At 49.1% G+C, this 18,834-nt stretch overlaps 1 protein-coding gene across 14 annotated transcripts; it reads left to right on the top strand.

Annotated features, from left to right (window-relative positions):
• Window positions 1-47: 47 nt before the first annotated feature.
• Window positions 48-14,395, top strand: TRIM50 (tripartite motif containing 50). 14 transcript variants are annotated; one of them, XM_038539134.1, is made up of 10 exons: window positions 51-363; window positions 699-948; window positions 1,060-1,454; window positions 5,567-5,978; window positions 6,299-6,418; window positions 9,501-9,596; window positions 11,194-11,424; window positions 11,515-11,537; window positions 12,655-12,779; window positions 13,418-14,395. In XM_038539134.1, the coding sequence occupies exons 4-10, from the start codon at window positions 5,580-5,582 to the stop codon at window positions 14,005-14,007; spliced, it is 1,584 nt and encodes a 527-aa protein (XP_038395062.1). In that variant the 5' UTR covers window positions 51-363; window positions 699-948; window positions 1,060-1,454; window positions 5,567-5,579; the 3' UTR covers window positions 14,008-14,395. The 14 variants fall into 14 exon arrangements, with proteins under 14 accessions (XP_038395066.1, XP_038395062.1, XP_038395061.1 ...); XM_038539138.1 differs by lacking the exon at window positions 1,060-1,454 and having other exon boundaries at window positions 48-363; window positions 707-948; window positions 5,571-5,978; window positions 12,660-12,779; window positions 13,418-13,677; XM_038539133.1 differs by lacking the exon at window positions 1,060-1,454.
• Window positions 14,396-18,834: the final 4,439 nt, after the last annotated feature.

Raw genomic sequence — 18,834 nt, forward strand, 5'->3', positions numbered from 1 at the left:
GGCTGGGGCATGATGGGACTCGCGCCGGGAAGGCGGGGAGCGCGAGGGAGCTTGTGGGAGAGTCACGCAGGGCGTGATGGGGCGCGGCTTGGGGACCCACCATGTGAGATGGAGCACGCTGTGGGGACATACTGAGCGTGAGGAGGAGGCACATGAAGGGGACACCAAGTCCCCGCGGCGGCAAGTGTGTGTGTGTGTGACCGGCATGTGGAGGGGAAGCACAGACCCTGATGGGGCACGTGACACACTGAGGGACACACCGAGCGCGTTGGGGCGCGGAGCTTAGTGGGAGATTGGGCGGTGGCTCGCGGAGGCTGCTGGGCGAGCTGGAGCGCCTGGCGGCGGCTGCAGGATCCTAAGGAGGTAGGTGGGGGGGCTCGTGAGGCGCGATGGGGAACATGAAGGGTTCGCGTGTGGCAAGATGGGGCTCGTGAGGGGAACGCGGGGAATGAGAAGGGGCATGTGGCTGGGATGTGGAGGGGGCGCTGGATGGGGTGCTGGATGGGGTGCTGGGTGATCGCGGGCACCTGGCCGGGACGCGTGGGATGGCCTGGGGACTGGGGGCAGGGGCTGTGGCGGGAGCACGCTGGGGAGCACGCACTTCCAGAAACGGTCTGCTGCCAAAAGCATCAGGCCTCGCACAAGTGGGGTATGTTGTCCCTTTTCCATTTTTCCTCATCTTCCTTTTTGCGTCGGAGACGTTTAGGCACAGACAGGCCTTTAAAGCCAAAATGCCCAGTTCATGAGAAAATAAGACCACGTCCCTCACATTTCCCGTCACTAAATCTACGGATCTGGACGTTACCCCTGAGGACGTGCAAAGCACGGATGACCCCGACCGCGGCCCTGCGGCTGGTTCCCCGGATCCTTCGTTGCCTGCCTGCTCCAGGACTGAGAGGTCGCCCCCTCTTCCGCAGCAACCTTGCGTTGACTACTGGGTCAGTGCAGGTAGTTGACTTTCTGCAGTTTCGATGTGTCCTAGAAGGCCTCGCCGTAAACAAGTCCCCAGCCCCCCTTGTCCCACGTCTCACAGGTGGCTCCCTTTCCTACTCTTCACAGGAAAACTTTCCACAAGAGTTGTTTGGAAGGCTTTCTCAATGATTTTGTACCCAACTCCATTTTCTCTTCAACACCGCTTGTTCCTGCTCAGTGTCACCAACAGTGCTCTGAATGCCACAATCCACAAGACACCTCTGTCCTCAGATTACTGCAGTCTTGTCAGCGTCTGATGAAGCTGACCTCTCCTTAACATTTTTCTCTTTTGTATTTGTTTCCTACTGTTGTCATAATCAATTACCAGAAAATTAGCTGTTAAGAGCAACAGGTATATATGATCTCAGCTATTTGTCATCAGTTTTGGAGGTTAGAAATCTGACGCTAGTCTCGCTGGATTAAAATCAAGGCCTTAGCCTTAATAGAGGCTCTGGGGAAGAACCTGAAGCCCATTCATGTTGGTAAGTACAGATCCTTGCAGCAATATACTGGAGGTCCCCATGTCCTTGCCAGCTATCAGCCAGGGGCCTCACTTAGCTCTTAGTGGCCTCTCTCCGGCCCTTGCTCATGAGCTCCCTGTACATCTTAGTATTAGCAACAGCGTGCTGAATCTTCTCAGGCTTTGAATCCTCTTGCCTCTTTTTCTGCATGTCTTCCTGATTCTTGCCTGGAAAAGTTCTTTATTGTTTCTTTTTAATTTTATTTAAAAATATTTTTATACAATATCTAAAAATATTTAAAAGGATGTCTAAGATATTTATTCTTGGGGAATGAGCATGTGCACAGGGGGAGGCACAGAGGGAGAGAATCCTCAAGCAGGCCCACCACTGAGTGTGGAGCCCAATGCAGGGGTCGATCTCAATGCCCTGAGATCATGACCTGAGCTGAAATCAGGAGTTGGATGCTTAACCGACTAAGCCACCCAGGTGCCTGGAAAAGTTCTCTATTGGCAAGGGGTCATATCGATCTGCTTCCTGGTCACCGTGCTCTCCTGATTTTCCTCCTACCTTACTTGCTGTCTCTTTTCAGTCATTTTCCTCTTCCTGATCTCTACACAGTAGCAATCTCAGGGCTCTGTCCTTGGACTCTTGCCCTTCTCTGTTCATCCCAGAGAGATTCCAGCTATTCCCACAATTTAAATATATGATGTACTTAAACACGTGGTGTATTCCTGATGAGCCTAGAGTTTCCCCTGAGCGCCACAGCTCCAGCCTGCTGTACCCAATTGCCTTTTTCAGTGGCTCTCAAAGTGTAGTTACCAGACCAGCAGCAGTGTTGTCTGGAATTTCTTGAGCCCGACCCTGAGCTCCTGAACCAGAAACTCAGGCCAGAACCCAGAAATTTGTGTTTTCACAAGCGCCTCAGGTGATTCTGTTAGCTGAAGCCTGCAGACCACTTCTACTCAATTGCTCCACCTGGATGTCCTCAGGCTGTCTGCCTCTAGATTCCCCCACCTACCATTTCACCTTGAAATTTTCTTTTTTTTTTTTTTCACCTTGAAATTTTCTATATCAGGCTTCACTATCCACTGAGATGCTAAAGCTACTGTGATCCATTATCTACACAGTGGCCAGAGTGGTCTTTTCAAAATACAAGTCAGACTCTGTTCCCTTGCCTTAAAACCCTCCAATAGCTCCCATTGCCCTAGAAATTGTTATTTTAAGTAGGCTGCATGCTGGGCCCCAATGTAGGCTCTAACTAAAGACCCTAAGATCAAGACCTGAGATCAAGAGTCAGATGCTTAACTGACAGAACCATCCAGGCGCCCCTGCCTTTGAAATTAAATCTAAACCTTTGCCCTCCTCTGCAAGGCCCTCTCTGCCAACTCCTCTGACTTCCTCCTGGTGTTTCTTCTCACTATGCTCCAGCTACTCAGGTCTCCTCTCTAGTGTATCTCATAAATACTGAGCTCTTTCTAGCCTTTCTAGGTCTTTGCTGCGCATTGCCTGGTCTGCCCTCCTGTAGTCTTCTAGGTGGCTGGCGTCTTTGTGTCCTTCAAGCCTCAGCTCAACCATCCATCCTCAGAGACTCTGCCCTGCCCCTTTGTGACATGTTCCTCAAACAACTCATTACCTCTTGCCCTTTTTGTTCTTCATATCATTATTTCCTGCCAAGGATTTTATTTTTTTAAGATTTTATTTATTGATTGATGAGAGACACAGAGAAGTAGAGACACAGGCTGAGGGAGAAGCAGGCTCCATGCAGGGAGCCCGACGTGGGACTCGATCCCGGGTCTCCAGGATCAGGCCCTGGGCTGAAGGCGGCGCTAAAACGCTGAGCCACCCGGGCTGCCCCTACCAAGCATTTAATATCATGATGTTGTCTTGTTTAGATCGTACCCCACACCTACTTCTATTATATTACAAATTCTGAAAGGATGGAAACCTCATAGGTTTTGTTCTTTGATGTCTCCCTAATGCTCAGCTTACTGCTTGATACATAGCAGGTGCTCCATATGTGCAGGTGCTCAACAAATATTTGTTAAATTAACAAATCAGTTAGCTTTCCACATGCCTGTGCCAGACCTTGGTCTTGCTTGTCATGGGGTAGAGATTGCCCCAGCTGGCAGAGAGGGATGCTTAGGCCTATAAGGATTGTGTACTGCTGGTCTAGAGCCTATAAGGATTGTGTACTGCTGGTCTAGAGCTCTTGTTTGTTTCTTTATTCATTTAAACGCTTTTTTAAAAAAATATTTTATTTATTTATTCATAGAAACAGAGAGAGGCAGAGACACAGGCAGAGAGAGAAGCAGGCATCATACAGAGAGCCTGACGTGGGACTCAATCCAGGGTCTCCAGGATCACGCCCTGGCTGCAGGCGGCACTAAACCGCTGCGGCTGCGCCACCGGGGCTGCCCTAAACACTTTTTAAAAAAAAAAGTCATGAAGGGGGGGAGGGGCAGATCGCGAGGGAAAGGCAGGCTCCCTGTTGAGTGTGAGCCTAGCACAGGGCTTGATCCCATGATCCGTGAGATCATTACCTGACCCAAAACCAAGAGTTGGAGGCTTAACTTACTGAGGCACCTAGGCACTCCTAGAGCTCTTGTTAACACTCCTGGACACCCATTTTCATCTCTTTTCCAATAACTTTTTACCACACCTACATAATATGCATAGTGTGTTAAGACTAATATTTATCGACTGTATAAAAGAAATGTTTAATTCTAAAACTTTGAAAGATTTTATATAAAAAATTTCGTAATTCAAAAATACTGAGTAAAGGAAGTGAGACAGAAGAGCATGTGCTGGGTAATTGTTTATCTGAAATTCAAAACCATGGGATCCCTCGGTGGCGCAGCGGTTTGGCGCCTGCCTTTGGCCCAGGGTGCGATCCTGGAGACCCGGGATCGAATCCCACATCGGGCTCCCGGTGCATGGAGCCTGCTTCTCCCTCTGCCTGTGTCTCTGCCTCTCTCTCTTTCTCTCTCTGTGACTATCATAAATAAATAAAAATTAAAAAAAAAATGAAATTCAAAACCAGGCTACATTAATCTATGATGATAAGAGTCAGGTTAGTAGCTATCTTTGTTAAGGGGTTTTGACTGGGGAGCACATAGAGTGTCTTCTGGGTGCTGGAGATATTCTGTAGATCTTGAGAGTGAGTATACTCTCATGGAATGTGTACATTCAAGCATGTAGTTAAGATTTGTGCCCTTTATAGAACACCTATCTCAAAAACTTGAATAAATAAAAATACCTTCAAAATATAGATTCAGAAAGAATTGTGTTGAAGCATGAGTCCACACCTGATTGGGGTCTGTTAGGTGTGGCTGGGGGCCCACTTCCTCTGTCTCTCCCCCTTCCCCAAGGTGTGGCCAAGGTGAGCACCTGAATGTTGGGATTATCAATGCTGCCAGGTGAAAGGAGTCTGCCTCCCTGGTCCCGTGATGTGGCCCAGGTTCCACCTGATTCTGGGTGACCTTGACACGGGTATTGCTGGAAAAGGAGGAGGAGCTAAGGGTCAGAGACTAAGGGTGGAGCAGGCATTCAGTTGCAGTCCTCAGGTCTCTTAGCGGCTCTGTCGCATCCTGGGGAGAAGACAAGACTGAGCAGATCTGGTGGACATCCCAGTGGACTCTGAGAAAGCAGGTAGTTCATTTAGAATGACCTGGGGGTGTTTGTTGTAAATGCAGATTTCTGGGGCTCTTGGAAAATGTGATGGGTGACTCAGCAGTCTTTTATCACTGTGCTTCCAATGGTTACTCACCAGTTTGAGAACTGATCTAGAAGGTGGGAAGGACCTTTGCTTGTTTTGGCTGTCCATTTCTGAGTCAGGATGCTTGCTGCTGCTAGAGGGCACATTGTTGGTGTCACTCCAAAGACCCTGCAGAGACGGCCCTTTTTGTGTTTACCTCCAAATCGGAGTGAAATATATAGAATCCTATATCCAAGTGAGTTTCCCCCAATTAAGCCCTTTGGTTTAAAGATAGAAAACAGGGCCAAGGTCACAGGGGTTGGGATTGGAATCCAGGACTGGAGACCCCAAGGCACTCTGATTTCCAGTGGCACTTGCCAGGGTGTGGGGCCACAGGGGGTGGAGGGAGCAGGCTTGAGAAAGCTGCCCTCTGTTCTAGCCAGGCACTGTGGATGGCGTGGCAGGTGAGCGTGCCCGAGCTGGAGGACCGGCTTCAGTGCCCCATCTGCCTGGAGGTCTTCAAGGAGCCCATGATGCTGCAGTGTGGCCACTCCTACTGCAAGGGCTGCCTGGTGTCCCTGTCCCGCCACCTGGACTCAGAGCTCCGCTGCCCAGTGTGCCAACAGGAGGTGGATAGCAGCAGCTCCCCGCCCAATGTCTCCCTGGCACGGGTGATTGAAGCCCTTCAGTTTCCTGGGGATCCAGAGCCCAAGGTCTGTGAGCACCACCGGAATCCGCTCAGCCTCTTCTGTGAGAGGGACCAGGAGCTCATCTGCGGCCTCTGTGGCCTGCTGGGCTCCCACCAGCACCATCGTGTCACACCGGCTTCCACTGTCTATAGCCGCATGAAGGTGGGCAGTGAGGCTGCTGGGGGGTTGGGATCAGGGACCCACCAAGCCTAGCTCCTGCACTCTTTGGGTGCCATCACATGGCACCGAAGGATTCCCTCCAGCCCTGTCCTGGAGCAGAACTCGTAGAGCATGCATCCATCCATCATGTTCTGAACAGCTGCTCCAATCTCCAGCAGGTGTTCAGGACTACTGACTTGCATGATGGAGAGCCCCTTGCCAAGTGATAGCCCATTCCCCTGCTCTGTTTTTCTTTGTAGCTCTCATTTATATTTTGAGTGCTCCCAGAATATGCATGAGAGCAAGCACTTTTATTTCCTCAGGAATGTTCATGCCTAGAGCCATGCTTAGCATATAGTAAAAGCTTAAAAGCGTATTTGCAAAAACCGTGTATTCCTGGTCTCATGGATTTTTGCCTCAGATCTAGCAGATCATCATTTAAGGTGAATATTTTAGGTTAAAATGTTGATCTAAGATTTATGAAGGGTGGGGTTATTGTTGTACTTTACAAATGAGGAAACCGGCTCAGAGAAGGTAAGGATCTTACCCAAGGTCATACAGTTTGTCAGTGGCAGAGTGAGGACTCAGACTGTGGCCAGTTTTCTTTCTATTGCCAACAGAAGGGTGGGAAGGATTCTTGGAAGTGAATTGTTACAGGGTACCTGGCATAGTGTTTGGGAGGAAGGGAGAGTAAAGGTAAGGATTGACAAAATACAGGTGATAGGGGCAGGGAAAAGAAAGAGCATCAAGATCTGGAGGCAGAGTTGCAGGGATTTCCTGGCTGAGTGCCCTGGGCAGTGTTTCTTTGCTTCTTCAACCCTGGAAGACAAGTATGAAAATGTGCACAGGGCCAACCCAGCTATCCACCAGCCCCTCTTACCCACAGATGTGTATCGGCACCTAATGTGTGCTAGGTGTTGTACTAAAGCCAGTGTACAATAGTGAGCAAGAGGTTTGCCCCACCCTGGGGAGCTCACAGCCTGGGAGTCTGGCAGAGAGTCCCATGTGTTGGGTGCTATTGTCAGGGTTAAGTATAGGCAGTGAGGAGATCATCTTGAATGTAGCTCCTGCAGGATCTCAGATGGTCAGGGAAGGAAGGTTTCCTGGAAGAAGCAGACTGTTATACCAAGACCTAACCATAGGGAAGACTTGGTAGGAAAAGAAGGGGAGGAAAGCATTCCATGTATAAACACAGCCCTGCAAAAGATCAGGAGGGAGGGATATTTAAGGAATTATAAGTTGTTCTGTTAGGCTCAGGGGAGAGTTAGGTAAGTGGAGGCCAGGTCATGGTAAGGCTTATGTGACACATGAAGGGATTTGTAGTTTATTCTGAGGACCATTATGGTGGTAGGGGCACTGGAGGGTTCTAAGCAGAGTTGTGATATAGTCCACACACTCTGCTGGAAGGTGGACTGGAGAAAGAGGCTGGGGGTGTAGGACTGGAATAACTACATATAGGTGGTAATTGAAGCCACAGGAGTGGAGAAAACCAACAAGGATAGTCTGCAGAGTGATAGGGAAGACATAGATGATACCCCCAAGGAGACCAGGGTTTAAGATTCGGGTAGATAGAGCACCCCAAAAGGGACAGAAAGAATCAACAGAGAGTACGAACACTGGCTGAATATGGCCTCCTGGAAATCAGAGTGTTTTAATGAGAACAAGATCACATGTGTGAAATGCCTGCTGGGGATTGGAAAGAGTCTGTAGGATTTAGCAGTAAGAATTGATTATCTTGGCAGGAATAGTTTTAGTGGAGTGTGACAGGAGGAAGCCAAATTGCAGTGCAGTGAAATTGAGCCTGTGTTTTATTAGCCCAGGAAAGAGGAAACACACAGGAGCTTGCTCATCATTTCTGGCTTGGAGCCTGGGACCACTTGGGTCCTGGTTTTAGATGTGGGTGTTTGTGATCCCAAATTCTTCTCTGTGATGCAACAAAATTATGTTCTTATTGGATCCTTTTCACGCATTCCTGTTTTCCTCCTATTGATTGAGATCTTGAGATTATTTATTTGTATGATTCTGTTTCCTCTCACAGTGACCCAGTATACAGGAAAGAGGGAAAGAATAATCTCATCTCTCTGTGCCTCAGGAGAATTACCACTGGAATTCCATTCTTGGGTTGCTGGAAGATCTTCCAATGCCTCATTATCCAGAGCAAGATTCTGTGTACATATACCCCTACACTGGCTTTATTCTTTATTCAGCTCATTTTCAGAAAGGTTTTTGCAGCTGGATTCTTTTTTTTTTTTTTTTTTTACTTTTATTTATTTTTTAGTAATCTCTACACCGGCTGTGGGACTTGAACTCACAACTGAGAGATTAAGAGTCACATGCTCTTCCAGCTGAGCCAGCCAGGTGCCTCTTTTGCTGATGATTTCTTCTTTGGAACTATCTTAAGCCAAAGATCATGTATGCTCCATGTGCACAAACCAGCAGGGCTCCACTTAAGTAGTACAGCTGGATGGGGTTGTAGGTAGTCCTGGTTGAACCCTTAATAGTCAGAGGGCGCCTGGGTGGTTCAGTTGGTTAATCATTTGCCTTTGGGGATCCCTGGGTGGGTGGCGCAGCGGTTTGGCGCCTGCCTTTGGCCCAGGGCGTGATCTTGGAGACCCGGGATCGAATCCCACGTCGGGCTCCCTGCATGGAGCCTGCTTCTCCCTCTGCCTGTATCTCTGTCTCTCTCTCTCTTGTAACTATCATAAATAAATAAAATATTTTAAAAAATCATTTGCCTTTGGTTCAGGCCATGATCCCAGAGTCCTGGTATGGAGCCCTGTGTCAGGTTCCCTGCTCAGTGGGGAGTCTGATTCTCTCTTTTCCTTTCCCTCTGTGTGTGCTTGTGCTCTTTCTCTAGCTCTCACTCTCTCTGAAATAAATAAAATCTTAAAAACAACAACTCCAATTTGGGGCCAGGGAAGCCTAGGAGAAGTAAGTTTATCAGCCTGGGAAGGCCCCAAATCCCAGCTGGATCCAAGCCTGCTAGGGAAGACTTAGGTCTTTACAGGGAGTAGGGACTCCCTAGGTAAACCTGGACAACTGCATACACCATTGGTCTCTCTTGGGGCCGGGCTTTTTGTGATACCTTGATCAAATGCCTACTGATTCTAGACCTGCTGGTGACCAGAGAGTTTACTTAGTTGGTACCCAATGGCCAGCATTCCATTCAGGGAATGTTGGCTTCAGAGTGATCATCGCCCCTCTTGGATATTGTGTAGTGACTGGATATTGTGTAGTGACTTCCAAGTGGTTATAGTGTTTAGCATCCATCTCCATGTTCTGAAGAGGGATGACCTGGAGATCCTTTTCTATCTGGGTAATTCCTGCCCTCAATGTGGAATATTCTTGAATAATCTTAACCTATATTGGAGTCAAGAGTACCCAGCTAGCTCTTTCCCTGTTTCCACTGGGATGCTTGTGGCCATTGGGATGCTGCCTGGAAGGGTGAAGCTCAGGGCTTGTCCCAAAGAGCTGAAAAGGTGAAGGGGTCCAGCTACTCACAAGGCCATGGTACATTGCCTCCAGGAGGAGCTAGCGGCTCTCATCTCTGACCTGAAGCGGGAGCAGAAGAAGGTGGATGAGCATATTGCCAAACTGGTGAACAATAGGACCCGGATTGTTGTGAGTGCCCTTTTCCTCTGTACCCTTACCCTGGGCCTGGCCACCTTCCCTTTTCTTTTTTTAGTATATGTGCTGCCGAAGCGAGCACCACCTTCCCTTTTCTACAGAGCCCAGTTCTGATATGTTCTTTACAGAAATCCATGCCTTCATATAAAGCCAGAATTCAAAGTATTCTAGGGCAGAGTGGGAAAAGGGCAAATCCCCTCAGGGAAATCAACTCAGTTGTTCGGACTCTGTCCAAGTTGGCTGTGTCCCTCTTGTCCTTGGGACTGAGATAACACAGAACCCAAGTCCCAGAGGTAAACAGCTCAAAGTGTGGGCATAACTCTTCTGCCCTCTGTGCTTCACCTTGGCAGTGTATGTGGTGCCCACCTACTACCTTGGAGCAAAGGTGTAGAAAAGCTTGGCTTTCTGCTTTTCCGGAGTGACAAGCACACTGGGGCTAGGAGTATTCTGAACAAAAGATTCACAGCCATATTCTCAGTTTTGAAGGGGAGAAAACATTTTATGGATAGTATTAAAACCTAATAGAAACAAGAAAAAGGAAATGTGTGCTTAGATTAGGGAGGGCAATCAATAGTAAGCAGTAAAGGAGAATAAGACACAGTGACATCAGATCGGACACTTACAACAGCCAACCGTCCTCAGCGGGTGAAGCCTGAGGGAGAGGCCTGGGTGGAGTGTCTTTTCATCAAGTGAGACTTGCAACTGGCCATCCCCATAAGGGTTGTATTTATAGGGCAAATGACAGTCTGAAGTTAAACATTTGTTCATCTCTGCAGTTTGGAGTGAGCTGCATTCCTCTGTTACCATGTCTTTACATCTTCAAAGAGCCTGGGCTAGGTGTGCTTGCCCCTTCTCCCAGATTCCATTCTGGGGGGCCAGCCCAGCCTGGAGTTGGAGGGAGATGTAAAGCAAGATTTACAGCTCTTGGCATCTAGAGGCCAGCTCACGTCAACTAATCAGGTTCCCAAGGTCACTCATGCAGCACAAGTCTCACAAACAACATTCTTTCACCTGCCTGGTAAGTGCAGGTTGGGGTGGGGTAGTTAGTTATTCAGGACAGATAGCAGAAATCTTCATCCATATGATTCAGGAGGGTATGGAGCCCAGGCCCTGCAGGCATTTGTGAAACAGGAGCAGGAGGCCTGTGTTCTCTGAGAATCACCTTGGTTAACCCTCCTCACCCTGAGAGGTGGCATTATCCTTGTCTGATGGAGGCTGAGCTCAGAGTCACTCAGGGAATCCTGACTGTCTGAAGTCTGCTCTCCCAGGGCCTTGCAGACTTTCCATTTGTGGAATATTGTACTAAAGCTAAATCTTATGTGCACATTTAATAGTTAAGGCAGTTGAAAGCAGAGCCACTGTATTTGAAATGGGAGCTGGGAGCCCAGTCTCTCCCCTGCCTCTGTTCCCCTCCCCATGGCTGCATGTGGGATGCCCAGGCACAGCATGAACACTGAAGTCTACTAGAACCAGCTCCAGTTGGGGAGGCCCAGGAAGCTCTAGGCTGCCAGGGCAGAGGGACACTGATGTCAGCCATAGCCAGGCAGTTCTGCCTGAGGCTCCAGCTGTAACCAGCCCCTTCTTGTCCCAGAATGAATCTGATGTCTTCAGCTGGGTGATTCGCCGTGAGTTCCAGGAGCTGCACCACTTGGTGGATGAGGAGAAGGCCCGCTGCCTGGAAGGGTTGGAGGGTCATACCCGTGGCCTCGTGGCCTCCCTGGATATGCAGCTGGAGCAGGCTCAGGGCACTCAGGAGCGGCTGGTCCAGGCTGAGCGTGTGCTGGAGCAGTTCAGTAATGAGAATTACCACAAGTTCATCCAGGTGAATGGACAAGGGAGCGTCCCCCATGGCAAGGACCCCAGGGCTCCAAGAGCCTCCCCCATGCCTTAACCCTTCTGTTTTGTCTTCCAGAATTATCACTCCATGGTCTCCAGGTAATAACCTTGGAAGGAGCTCTCAGCTTGGATCTGGTGGCTCCTCTCCACCACTTCCTGCTTTCAGCTATACCAGTGCCTTGGCAGCAGCTGCCCACATCTGACTCTGTACTGAGCTCGGAGAACATGGAGATGAATGTCATGCCCCTGCCATTAACGGTCTCAAAGACTGGTGGGCAGCAGATGGTGAATTGTGGTTACATCACTGTGGGTACCTAAAACCATAAAAGTTCACACATGAGCTACAGAAATAACAGGAGATGGTTTGGGTTTGGGGGTGGGGGGATTGGACAAAGATGATGCACAGGTGGGTGAGCTTAGGATCGAGAATGGGTGTTGGCCAGGCAAGCAGAGTGGGGAATGGTCACATGAAAGGGTGAAGTAGGTCGTGGACTTGGGAGAATTATGAACTTAGTACAAGTGCTGTAAAACGTGTGATGCAGGGCAGAATGGGTGACAAATGGGAGAGGTGGGTAGGAGCCAGAATGAAGGGCCTTGAATCCTGCACCATGGTGTGGGAAGGGATTGGATCCATGTTCCAGTCCCAGCAAAAGAACAACCATGCAGTTCCTCGGCCTTCGTCAGACCATAATTGTGAGGAACTCCTTGTTTTTTTTTTTTTTGTTTGTTTTTGTTTTTGTTTTTTTTCAAATTTCCTTTAGTCTTAGGGACAATCACCTCAGGAGCATTGGTTTAAATGAATGGACAGTGAGGCTGTTGGGGAGCAGGTGTGTACTCCAGCTGTGGCTAGGGGCCAGGGTCGCACAGTATAGAGAAGCTGTACTCAAACGTTAGTGTGCATCAGGACCACCTGGAGGGCTCATTAAGTCATCACTGGGCTCTAGTAATCACTTTCTGATTCAGCAGGACTGAGGTTGGACCTGAGACATTTCTAACAATCCCCCAGGTGATGCTGCTGGTCTCATACCTGCCCTGATATAGAGTGTTTCTCCTTCCAGGAAGGGGGCAGGCCCTCAGAGCAGGGTGGAGGGGAGGGAATGACTGGCATCTTGAATGCGCAGTCTTTGGAGCTGCAAGAGGCTTGTTGAACGTGGGTGAGAATGAAGGGGTGGGGTTGGTGTGCAGCTCTGCCATCATGGTGAACCATCACCCTCAGCACAGAGCTCCAGCAGGCCCGGCCTTTGGAAGGCACCTTCAGCCCCATCTCCTTCAAGCCAGGCCTCCACCAGGCGGACATCAAGCTGACCGTGTGGAAAAGGCTCTTCCGCAAAGTTCTGCCAGGTAGGGCTCTGACCCTGCTCTCTTCCCTGAAGACTGCCCTGCAGGATGGGCAGCAGTTTGTCACTTGTGCCAGGGCTTAGGGCCCAGAAGACTGGAAATCTGTGTGCATGGGTTAGTGGTAAGAGCGTGGCTTTGGGGTTCCACTAGACACCCTGGGCTCAAGCTCAGCTCCATGTCTTATTGGCCAAGACAAGTTGTGTAACTCCTTTTTTTTTTTTTTTTAATTTATTTAAAGAGCCAGGGCTCAAGTTGAGGGAGGGGTAGAGGAGAGAGAGCATCCCAAGCAGACTCATCACTGAGGACGGGGCCCAACACAGGGCTTGATCTCACACCCTGAGACCATGACCTGAGCCAAAACTGAGAGTCCGACACTTAACGGACTGAGTTCCTTAAGCACCCCAGGTGGGTGCTCTTTCCCTTAGCCAAGAATGCCTCCTCCACAGCTGTCCATTTTTTTCCACCCTTCAGGAATTGTTCATGCATTCAGCAAACATCTTTAGGGTTCCCTCTTCTGTGTTTGGCCCCTCCTTAGACGGCCTCTCAAATACAGGGATGAGGCCACTACAGTTCCTCCCTTGAGGAGCTCAGGGTCTGCTGCCTTCTGTGTAGCTTAAAAACACTTTTTTGATCTCTCTCAGCCCCGGAGTCCCTCAAGCTAGACCCTGCCACGGCCCACCCCCTCCTGGAGCTCTCCAAGGGCAACACAGTGGTGCAGTGTGGGCTTCTGGCCCAGCGGCGTGCCAGCCAACCTGAGCGCTTTGACTACAGTACCTGTGTCCTGGCCAACCAGGGCTTCTCCTGCGGTCGTCACTACTGGGAGGTGGTGGTGGGCAACAAGAGCGACTGGCGCCTGGGAGTCATCAAGGGCACTGCCAGTCGCAAGGGCAAGCTGAGCAAGTCCCCAGAGAACGGCATGTGGCTCATCGGCCTGAAGGAGGGCCGGGTGTATGAGGCCTTCAGCTGCCCTCGGGTGCCCCTGCCTGTGGCTGGTCACCCCCACCGTATCGGTGTCTACTTGCACTATGAGCAAGGAGAGCTCACTTTCTTCGATGCTGACCGCCCCGATGACCTGCGGCTACTCTACACATTCCAGGCTGACTTCCAGGGCAAGCTCTACCCCATCCTGGACACGTGCTGGCACGAGAGGGGCAGCAACACACTGCCTATGGTGCTGTCCCCGCCCAGCGGGCCTGTCCACCTCACCCCTCCGCAGCCCACCAAGCTGTAGGGTTGCTGGTGAGTCTGCCTGCCTACAGGCTCTTCCAGCAGGGGCTCTGCTGGGTTCAGCCAGCAGAGATGATGACGTCCTTTACTCTTTGGGAAGGTCTTCATGCCTGTATATTCCTGGAAACATTTAATGATAAGAAGAAAAGGACCATAATCCCTTCCCTATCAGCCAGGCGTGTATTTATTAACCTTTTGCTGGTCATTCACCTGCTTATGAACCAGCAGAACCAGGCCTTAGTGTCCTTGGGTTAAGATAGACTTCCCTTGATCCCTCCTAACCATGCTTTCTGCTTGCTCTTTTAACAAAAGGTGGAAACATTCCCATGTATATTTTCTGTCAACGTGAACTTAAGAATAATAAATTTGACATGATCTTTCTCTTTATTAAACTGTTGTATGTATATACTGCTTTATGTAGGTGTTTAAAAGCAGCTCTAGTCTCTGGTGGGGCCAGAAATCCCCTCTACCTCGGGCCGGCTCTCTCTGGTTAAGAGTCACGTCAGTCACTCTGTTATTGCTGTTTTCAAAGACCCTGATTGCATCTGCCTCCCCATTAGTTGAGATGGAAATAACACTTCAGAGCAGAAGCAGGTAGGGTCCAGACAGGTGTGGCCTATCTCTGAAAGCTGCTGGGCATGTGGGAGTGGGTCCAGGGTCCCCATCTGTTCATGAAGAGCTGATGGTGTCCCCTCCAGACCACAGCTGTGACAGCTGAATTCTCTCCCAAGGATTGGAAAGTTGGAAGAGAATGCTTGGAGCTGGATCATCTGAGACCTGGTGCTTTAGAGAGAAGCTCCTCAGCCTGTGCTCTGTGGAACTGCCTGAGAGACTTCCCTGGGGGAACCACTTTGCCCCAGTGCCCTAGCACGCACCCACATTGACCTGACCTTCAGCCCATCTGAGTGGTCCTCCAGGGACTGGAGAGGATGGGGGGCTCATGAGGCACTAACCCAAGGCCATCTCCAGTGACTTTGTCCCATTGGAAACTGTCAGGAGATGTGGCTTCCCAGGCTTTGAAATGTGAGACTTTCTGCCCTACCACCTTCCAAGTAGAGCTGTAGACCATAAAACAGCTTAACTGCATCTAGAACTGGCTTTTTTTAAATTTAATTTATTTATGAGACACAGGCAGAGACGTAGGCAGAGGGAGAAGCAGGCTCCATGCAGGGAGCCCAATGTGGGACTCAATCCAAGGATCATGGGATCACGCCTTGAGCCAAAGGCAGGTGCTCAACTGCTGAGCCACCCAGGTGTCCCCAGAACTGGCTTCTTAGGAATAGGAGATCCTCCAACCCTTACTGTAGTCATCCTTCTGTTGTGTGCAACAAGGACCATGTGGAGCTGGCATCTTTGGCTAATCTGCCTGTGTAAGTAATAAGCTGTGTGAATCAAAAAGTGCTTGTATCTTTACTGGCTGAATTTGTCGGGTGTTGGCCTTGGTTGCCGTCTGACACCTTAGAGACCTGGTTTTGGTTCTGCAGCTCTTCCTTCAATTCCATTACTGGGCAGGAGATTGTGGCCCTCTATATCCACTTTCCTCCCCGCTTCCCTTCTCCACCCTGTCTTCCATCCTGGGAGGGTGGGAGGCTCCCCTATGGGGAGCAGAACAATCTGGCTTCCTGTTGGGTTCAGCAGATGGGAGTGACTGGCAGGAGATATAAGGGCAGGAGGCGGAGGGAGTCCAAGGTGCTTATTTTTCTGGTTTCTGCCTGCTGGGCTGTGGGTTGGCAGCTTTCCTCACCCAAAGATCCTTGGCAGGTGGCTTCTTCCTCTTTGCTATCTTGTTCTTGAGGCCTGGCAGTGAGCAGTGCTGTCACTAGCCCCGAGTACTGCATCCCCTCTAGTTTCCCTTAACTCTGAGCAAACTTTCATAAATACTCCCTTCTTTAGGTTCACCTCAAGTACCACTGCGTGCTCAGCTCTGCCCCTGCCAGATGCTGACAGACACAATGACATACTTCTGCGCTTAGTAAATCCCTTTTGTTTGGCTGGCTGGAGTTAATGTCTGTGCTTGCAACTGAAAGATCCATTCAATACGGAGAAGGCAGAGGAAAGAGTTCATTCGTTAGGTGGAGTTGGCATTTAAGCTGAACGAAGTGGAATACAGGCAGAGGAGAAGAGCTTTGGGGGTGTGGTCCATGCAGGAATGCCGCAGCTGGAGCTGGACCTGCAGAGGGAGGTGGAGGCCAGACCATGGAGGACCATCAATACCACTTCAGCGTATATTAACCTCAGTCATTAGCTGAAATGGAGTAACAAGAAACAGCACTACTATTAATATGGAAACTTTTTTAAAAAAGATTTTGTTGGGATCCCTGGGTGGCACAGCGGTTTGGCGCCTGCCTTTGGCCTGGGGCGCGATCCTGGAGACCCGGGATCGAATCCCACGTCGGGCTCCCGGTGCATGGAGCCTGCTTCTCCCTCTGCCTGTGTCTCTGCCTCTCTGTCTCTCTCTGTGTGACTATCATGAATAAATAAATAAAATCTTTAAAAAAAAAAAGATTTTGTTTATTCATGAGAGACAGAGAGGCAGAGACACTGAGAAGCAGGCTCCATGCAGGAAGCCCGATGTGGGACTCGATCCTGGGACTTCAGGATCACACTCGGAGCTAAAGACAGATGCCCAACCGCTGAGCCACCCAGGCTTCCCAATATGGAAACATTTTTTAGTGTTCCCAGACTCCCCAAATTAGCTGCTTTTAAGCTTTTCTTACCTTAGGATATATCTTGCGAATGAATGCATATGGTCAATCAAGAAAAAGCACAGCTGCTCACACAGTTCAGAGCTATGAGGCTTGATGCTGAGATGCTGCATGTGGAGATTTTGGGGAAGGAGCTTGGCAGCACCACTCTCACTGCTTGGGGCTGTGTGCTGCCTCCTGGAGCTCAGTGCAAGGCAAATACTATTTATTTTTCCTCTTTTTTCAAAGTGAAAATCCTCTTAGGATTTCTTTCAGTTGACGAAAATAGATACTAATGTAGGTCTTTTGTAAAAGTGAAGTGGTATAATGTAAACTAAACTTTCAGAAAGTGGGGACTAGGGGTACCTGAGTGGCTCAGTTGAGTGTCCAGCTCTTGATCTCAGCTCAGGTCTTGATCTCAGGGTTGTGAGATCACACTCCACACTAGGCTCCATGCTGGGTGTGGAGCATACTTAAAAAAAAAAGGCGGGGGTGGGGGGATACCTGTACTGGATTATAACTCAAGGTATAAAGTAAATATCCATGAGTCTATACTGATAGATGATTGGCTAATTAAATCCAGGAGAAGAGACAATTCTGCAGAAGAATTCCAAATAATTTATGTAGCTCCTTTGCCCTAACCCCTTACTCCTTAAAGGGTGGGGTGTGCATAGTGACGTCTTTCCAGAGGGAACAGAGGGATAAAGACTAGTTTACAGTGAAGTATGAAGAACTCTACCTTAGCCAGGTGATCAAGGGTAACATCAATGGCGAAGGTCATGTTGATACAATATGCCCTTGATGTGATCCGATGAGGATGGTACTTTACTTGTAGTCTTGCAAAACCTGTAACTCCAGTCTGATCATGAGGAAAACAAAATCCGCCAAATCCCGATTTGAGAGACATTCTACAAAATGCTTACCAGGATAGTTCTCAAAACTATCAAGGTCATAAAAAATCAGGAAAGCCTGAGAAATCATCACAGCTAAGAGTTGCCAAGGAGACATGACAACGGAATTTAATGTGTCCTAGATGAGACTGAAGGACAGAAAAAAAGACAGGTAAAAGCCAAGGAAATGTGAATCAATTATGGACCTTATTAATATTGGTGCACTTAACCACTCACCTGAAGGAGTGGGCATTAAGATTGTTTTAGGATGGGTTAACTGGCATAGCTGGCTGTCCAGCTGTCCACATCAGTTTATGCTCCATTCACTCCTTCACTCATGCAACAGATACAAGGTCCCTCACTGTGAGAAGAACACTGGTTCAGGAGGTAGGGATAGATGGGTGCCAAACAGGATTTGCCCTCCTGGATTCAGCTAGAGAATAAATCCTAACTACATATGGAATGGGTGCTATGAAGTAAATAAAATAGAGGATATTCAGCTGCAGGTGGGGGGTTTCCACTCACAGATCACAATTAACCAACCTAGGCCCACAGGACCGGGTTAAACCTTTAAACAACTCAGCAATTTTGCTAGACTATCTTGCAAAATAACTTGCTGACGTGCTGTTGGCAATACAGAGAACGTACAGGCAGGAGGACTGGTCCATGGAGGCCTGTCTACTTGAGTGCTTGGGATACACATATACTGGATTTATTTAATCAACTTAATGTGTACCAGTAACCACATGGGAGCTGGGGACAAAGGCAAACCCACAAAATCCCTGTTCTCCCAGAGGCCAGGCTGGGGAAACTTTGCTATAAATGAATCACTGCAATGCATGAAAAGCCAGCCATTTGGAAACCGAGCTCTGCGTCACATCATGTGCCCAGCTGATTTCTAAATGGGTTAAAGATTTAAGTGTGAAAAAACGAAGCCATGGTGATTGCTACCTTGTAAAGGTATAAAGAAGGGGTTTCCAGGCGTGACACCAAAGGCAGAAACTAAAAATGAAAAAGTGTCCCAAAGTATAAACCACATTAAAGGGATCCCTGGGTGGCGCAGTGGTTTGGCGCCTGCCTTTGGCCCAGGGCGCGATCCTGGAGACCCGGGATCGAATCCCACGTCGGGCTCCTGGTGCATGGAGCCTGCTTCTCCCTCTGCCTGTGTCTCTGCCTCCCTCTCTCTCTCTCTGGAACTATCATAAATAAATAAAAAAATTTTAAAAAAATTAAAAAAAAAATAAACCACATTAAAAA

The sequence above is a fragment of the Canis lupus genome, chromosome 6, assembly GCF_011100685.1.
Source record: "Canis lupus familiaris isolate Mischka breed German Shepherd chromosome 6, alternate assembly UU_Cfam_GSD_1.0, whole genome shotgun sequence".
NCBI lineage: Eukaryota > Metazoa > Chordata > Mammalia > Carnivora > Canidae > Canis > Canis lupus.